The sequence below is a fragment of the Macadamia integrifolia genome, unplaced genomic scaffold, assembly GCF_013358625.1.
Source record: "Macadamia integrifolia cultivar HAES 741 unplaced genomic scaffold, SCU_Mint_v3 scaffold86, whole genome shotgun sequence".
Lineage (NCBI taxonomy): Eukaryota > Viridiplantae > Streptophyta > Magnoliopsida > Proteales > Proteaceae > Macadamia > Macadamia integrifolia.
In genome coordinates this window covers 1-6595 of record NW_024870559.1, presented here as the reverse complement: position 1 = coordinate 6595, position 6595 = coordinate 1, and the positions used below count along the sequence as shown (strand labels likewise).

Genomic DNA, 6595 nt, shown 5'->3' with positions numbered 1-6595 from the left:
AAACACCTATACAATCCATCATATTCCCAAAAAATACATTACATGAACACTACCATCCAATACAACTTAAATGACAAACACCTATACAATTCATCATATTCTTGAAGTAGGAACGCTGACATTGATTCTTGAATTTAAAGAACCTTAATATTTCCTTTGAATTCCTAAAACCCCAGTTAAAACATTTAAGTTCCAAGGCTTTAAATATCTAACCTGTACTGCTTGAAGAGAGCCCGGGTTTGCCACTGAAGATATTAGAATTTGCATCTATATTCTTCAAAGTTAAAATATAAAACTGTAAATTATGGAACCAGATTGGATTTTTTTATCAGTGGTTTGGTTCAACAAGTGTAGTCAAGGAACATAGGTGGTGGCTTGCCCTAGATATTTAAAAATAAATTTTTTTTTTTTAGGGGGGGGTGGTGGCTTACATGTAATTTTGTATCTTTTTTTTTTGGATGAATTTATTTTGTAATTTTTTATCTTGAATGTAAAGCAAAAATTATTTTCAAAGATTCTTGTTTTATTGAATATAACTTATAGAAATTCAATATGTAATGCATCAATACTACATTACAGACATTGTATTTTACACACTTTTAATATCTCACGTTTTAACCCCCTCCGAGTTACTCATTAAGGCATAGGGATTCCAGCCAGGCAAAGCAGTCTTGACTGCACTGACAAAAAAAATTTTAATTTATTGGAGACTTGGAGTGCTGATTGTGTTAATCAAATAGCCATGTATTCTCTGAATATGTACGACTGTATGCAATGGATGAAATAGAAAATGTGCTATGAAATATGACAATGGTGGTACCTGCAAAAACACGGGTTTTTTCCTGAAGAATGATTCCAAAATACGATAGCTGGTGATGCTGCCACAATCTTCTTGTGAGAGCAAGGTCCCTATGCTTCCCATACACAATATCTCAAGTTTCACTGCTTAACCAAAGTAGACATTCTTTATATTAAGACGGCCAGAGACTGAAAAACACATGGGCTTGCATACTTGTGAATGCGATGGTTCCAACTCCACATTACCTTGTTTATTTATCTTCTCGGAGTAACAAGAATAGAACTTGGGGGCAGTGAAGCTTCAAAGAATCCTGCAGAGATTTATAAAATCTATTACAGAATTTGTCTAAATAAGAAAGGTAAAAGCACTAGAAGATGCAAATAAAATTCAGGGATGTGTGTTTAAGACGTTTTTTTCCTTACAAATTGCAATTAATTTCCTTAAGGTAATGAAATGGCCATATTCAGGGCCGTATAAGAGTATGGGTGCAACCTGCACAAGGAAACATGGGATTTTTTTTTTGGAGTATCTGTTTTGTCAATCATAAACATGGGAAGAAGAAGGATAACTGAACTGATGTTCCCACTTTCAGAGTCATCAATGGCTCGGCTTAGAAGAGTTCTCTGGTCTTAGCAATAGCAAGACTTTTTTCAGTTTCAAGTCCTGCATCTTGGATTCTTTATATCACCTCTATAACTCAGGAAAAGAGATGAAATATTGACTACATTTAGAGAAAATGATAATGAATTGCAGAAAATGATAAAGCCCAAGTTGGGAAACCAGAGATAAAATCTGCAAAAGATTAAGAGAAGCCTACTCATATTTCCAAAATCAGAGCAAATTAAAAGGACGTAAGTCCAAAGAAGACAGAGGGAATTGCCTACCTCTAAAGCTCAATACTATTGTAAAACAAGAAGATAGGAAACAGAGGCAAGTTCCAACTCCACATTTCCTTGTTTATTTATCTTCTCAGAGTAACAAGAATAGAACTTGGGGGCAGTGAAGCTTCAAAGAATCCTGCAGAGATTTATAGAATCTATTACAGAATTTGTCTAAATAAGAAAGGTAAAAGCACTAGAAGATGCAAATAAAATTCAGGGATGTGTGTTTAAGACGTTTTTTTCCTTACAAATTGCAATTAATTTCCTTAAGGTAATGAAATGGCCATATTCAGGGCCGTATAAGAGTACGGATGCTACCTGCACGAGGAAACATGGGATTTTTTTTTGGAGCATCTGATTTGTCAATCAGAAAGACGGGAAGAAGAAGGATCACTGAGCTGATGTTCCCACTTTCAGAGTCATCAATGGTTCGGCTTAGAAGAGTTCTCTAGTCTTAGCAATAGCAAGGCTTTTTTCAGTTTCAAGTCCTGCATCTTGGATTCTTGATATCACCTCTATAACCCAGGAAAAGAGATGAAATATTGACTACATTTAGAGAAAGTGGGGTCTATAGCTTTGGGATAATGAATTGCAGAAAATGATAAAGCCCAAGTTGGGAAACCAGGGATAAAATCTGCAAAAGATTAAGAGAAGCCTACTCATATCTCCAAAATCAGAGCAAATTAAAAGAACGTAAGTCCAGAGAAGACAGAGGGAATTGCCTACCTCTAAAGCTCAATACTATTGTAAAACAAGAAGATAGGAAACAGAGGGATTTAAACCCGAACCAGAGGCTTGATCTGGCAGCATCATTCCACATAATAAGGTCGGATATCAGCAGTCCAATACGATCTAGGCTACTTTGATCTTCATCGCTGCTTCCTGGGTACCAAGAAATAAGCATCAAAATGGTAAGAATCAGCGTCGTACGAAAGGGGTGGGTTGTGGGGAAGAGAAGAAGAAAAATGCAAGATGAGGAACTGAAAATCTGAATATACTTGGGGATAAGCTTGAAGAATGAACTAAAGGGACTAGACTAAGATTCTCCCTTCGACCGATTACCTGCTTTCTTCTCCTTGGTTTCCCAACCTTATCACACAGACCCTCATCCATCTCTTTTGGATCTCTAGCTCCATTCGCCTCCGAGATCTCCTTACGTTTCTTGGGAGGGAGAGGCCGGCAGATCCATGGAAGCAACTCTGCTCTTGCAACGTCTTCAATGGCCTTCCGGCTCAAGGGCTTCTTCCGCCATTTCCGTTCTTTCAAGGAGCCGGGTTCTGGATCGTCAAAGAGGGGAGGAGAAAGGAGTAACAGTTCTTGAAGAGGAAGAGAGTTAGTTGAAGATCTCAAAGAGAGATGAGAAGGCGAAGGGGTTTTCTTAGGTTGGGGAGAAGGCACGGGAATGGGATCAAGAGCGAGATATAGGGCTTCGCCCCCTAAAATCCCGATCGGAGGAAGAGGAGAAACAGATTTGCTTCGTAGGCGGGGAGACGAAATGTGGGAGAAGAATTCATGGCTGCATGTATCTTCAGTGGTTGGCTTGTGTTTGATTGAAAGAGAAGGAGAGGAGGAGAGGAGGAGAGGAGGGGACGAAGAAGAGGCTTTGAGGCAAGGGAGTGTTTCTGGCTTTTGCACTCGATCAGGTATTTCTTAATTCACCCATTTGAATATTTGAATTTTGGGCTGTTTGGTAGCCATTTGAATTTTCGGATGTTTGGTAGCCGTTTGAATTTTTGTTTTGCCGTATTTACCCCTGAGGACTCGCAAACGATAAGAATAGGACGGCGATTTTTAAGCTCCCTTGGTTCGGGTAGGGTCGATTTGGATGACCAATATGCCTATATTTTTTTTTTCGGATTTTGGAATTCCTTGGTAGCTTGGACGGTCTGGATTTGAACATGGATATATATATATATATATATATATTGGTGAAACATGAAAATGGAATTGTACATAACATAATCTTGTAACTGTTACCATTGGCTTAGATACATTTTTATATCTATTTTTCATTCGAGAACTTAAATAATAAGGGAGAGGGTTTCCCATACTCTATCGTGTGGGAAAAATTACCCATATTGCACCAATTCGGTTTTGGAATTTAAAATTGAAACAGTTTAATAAATGGTTCAGTTTCGAATTTGATATTTAAACCATTGGTAAACTGTTTAAGTAAACCAATTAACATATACATAATAAGCTCAGGTCGTTCAATGTTAAGTTTGCATACATTTCAATAAAAAAATTAAGTTTACATTAAACACCTATTAGAAAATAAATATATAACAATAAATAATACAATTCAATGTTAAAATATGTCACCAAAATTTTAAAGGTAAATAAGTCGTTTGGAAAAAAAAATTATATATATAGAAGAAAAAAAGCATTTAAACCGAAACTGTTTATAAATGGATTCGGTTTCAATATATGAAACTAGGGGTGTAAGTTTGGCCCTAACAACCCAAACCCGCCCTGAGTCCAAACCCTGTCCAACCCAATTATGAGGGTCAATCCGGCTCGGCAGGGTTGGGTTGGCCCAACTCGGCCTGGCCCAACCTGACCTGATTTTAACATTGATCTATTTTTTTTTTTAGATAAATAAATAATTTATTACCAAGAAGAGAAGATTATACAAGGGAAAAAGAGGGGGGGGGCTAAACCAACAAAAGAGCAAGGCCAAGGGCCAAACACAAAACCAAAACTAAAAAAGGCCAATACAAAACAAGCAATCACCAACAATGGCCATCAACCGGGGGGGGGGGGGGAGAGCGAAAACCCAGAAAGACCTTAAGTGGGATGGATGAAATCCACCAGAAGGTTCCAAGCATCAATGATGTGGGAGTTTCTGGAGGTGTATTTGACTGGTCGAGACAGAAGGGAAGAGGTTTTGGACTTAACATCAAAGTAGATAGCTTTCCAAATCTTATTCGAGGAACGGGATTTGGAGGTCCATCTACAGATGTTACGCTCCATCTAGAGGTGGTTAATGGGGGCACAGAAAGCAAGCTTCCAACGGTGTCACAAATGGAGGAACTAGAGAAAGTCATATCAATCCAGGTCCATTCTCTATCGAAAGGAAGAATGGGTCTTCTGGTCCGCCAACATTTGAATAGGACAAATTTCCAGATGTGGGAAGAGAAAAGGCAAGAGAAGAAGAGGTGCGGGATATCTTCCTTGCCATGAGTACAGAGAAAGCAAGCTGGGTTGACTAGAATATGACGGTGAAAGGGAAAAGATTGGGTGGAAAGGCAATTGGTCAGACATTGCCATAGGGTGAAGCTATGATGAGGAATGTGATTTTTGAACCAGACTACCTTATGCCAAGGAACCATCAGGAAAGGGGTACGAATTAAGGACCAAGCAAAGGCAGAAGAAAAGGATCCAGAAGGGGAGGGGAGCCAAATGCATTTGTCCTCCCTTCCTCTGTGACCCAGGGGAAGAGGGGAGAGGATAGACCAGAGGTCGAGGAGGGGAGGAGGGAGGAAGGGGGACCAGCCGGAAGGGGAAAGAATAGCAGAGACTAAGGCATTAGAAGGAAGGCCAGAAGAGTAGATGAATTTGGGGGAGATAAGATGAGAAATGATTCTAGGAGGGTGCCAGGGGTCATTCCAGAGGGAGATAGAATGACCATTCCCAATGACAAAGGAGATAGCCGAGAGGGCAACATGTATGTGGTCAAGAATCTTCCTCCAGATCCAGGAGGCATGAGGAATGGAAGGAATCATCCAAAGGGAATTAGATTTGAGAAAACCCAAGTAAATCCAATCCTCCCAAATGCTTTTGTGCTTTAACACAACATTCCAAATTAGCTTGATAATAACAACGGAATTGATCATTTTGATTCTTCTAATCCCAAGACAACCTTTACTTTAGGAAGACAAACCTTTTCCCAACTTAGGGGTCTCTCATGAATTTAGAGGAGTCAGAGCCTTTCCATAGGAAGGAACAGAGGAGCCCTTCATAGGATTTGATGATGGAGGCAGGAAGGGCAAAGGTGTTAGACCAATAGAGGTACATGGATTGAAGGATCGATTTGATTAAGGGAAGGTGGCCAGCAAAAGATAGAATCTTGACTTTCCAGAGCTGGATCCTTTTCTTGAGGTTGTCTAGCATGGGGGCACAATGATGGGTGGAAAGCCTAGAGGATATCAAGGGAAGACCCAAGTATTTCACAGGAAAAGACCCAAGCGAAATTCCAAAGAGCTTAGAGAGCGGGACGTAGACCTCGGGGGTGATGCCAGAAATGAAAATATTGGACTTTAGGAGGTTTATGTTGAGGCCCAATATGGATTCGAAGGAATGAAGGGTGGACATGATAGTGGAGATGGAGAGAGGATCTGGTTTAGAGAAGATCATGATGTCATCGGCGAATGCCAAATGAGAGAGGAGGGATTTGCATTTGGGAATGGGAGAAATGAGGTGGAGGTTGGCCGTAGATTGACTGGAGTGAGAGAGGACTTCCAAGGAAAGAGAGAACAACAGAGGGGAAAAGAGGCATCCTTAACGGATGCCACGACCCAAGGGGAAGTACCCAGTCGGGCTCTCATTCACAAGAATGGAGAAACAGGGGGAGGAGATGCAAACCCAAATCCAATGAACAAAAGATGGCGGGAATAACATTTGAAGAAGCATGTTGGAGATAAAATCCCAGCTAATGGTGTCAAAAGCCTTGTGGATATCAATCTTGAGGAGAGTCACAGGGGAGTGGGACTTATGAACGAAACTGCGAAAAATCTCATGACAGAGCATGATGTTATTAGAATTATTCCTGCCAGCAATGAAGGCCGATTGGTTTGGGTTGACGAGGGATTCGATTACTTTCTGAGTTCTGTTGGCAAGGATTTTGGCCACAAACTTATAGAGGATATTGCACAGAGAAATGGGCCTAAAATCATTCATGGAGACTGCTCCATCC

At 40.2% G+C, this 6595-nt stretch overlaps 1 protein-coding gene and 1 long non-coding RNA gene across 2 annotated transcripts; both read right to left on the bottom strand.

Moving 5' to 3' along the window:
* Positions 1 to 728: 728 nt before the first annotated feature.
* LOC122070218 lies at positions 729 to 1287 on the bottom strand. The gene is made up of 3 exons (XR_006137702.1): positions 1222 to 1287; positions 1045 to 1109; positions 729 to 942 (listed from the first exon to the last, which is right to left on the bottom strand). It is a non-coding gene; the product is annotated as an uncharacterized LOC122070218 (long non-coding RNA).
* Positions 1288 to 2409: 1122 nt separating this feature from the next.
* On the bottom strand, positions 2410 to 3757 carry LOC122070226. Its single transcript, XM_042634353.1, has 3 exons — positions 3754 to 3757; positions 2743 to 3329; positions 2410 to 2562 (listed from the first exon to the last, which is right to left on the bottom strand). Exons 1-3 carry the CDS (start codon positions 3755 to 3757, stop codon positions 2533 to 2535), a joined length of 621 nt encoding a protein of 206 aa, XP_042490287.1. The 3' UTR covers positions 2410 to 2532.
* Positions 3758 to 6595: the final 2838 nt, after the last annotated feature.

Excerpts from the sequence above, each read along its gene's own strand:
- LOC122070226 (XM_042634353.1), bottom strand. Across the intron at positions 2,563-2,742 it reads AACCAAGGAGAAGAAAGCAG|GAAGCAGCGATGAAGATCAA; the intron begins GTAATCGGTCGA and ends CTTGGTACCCAG.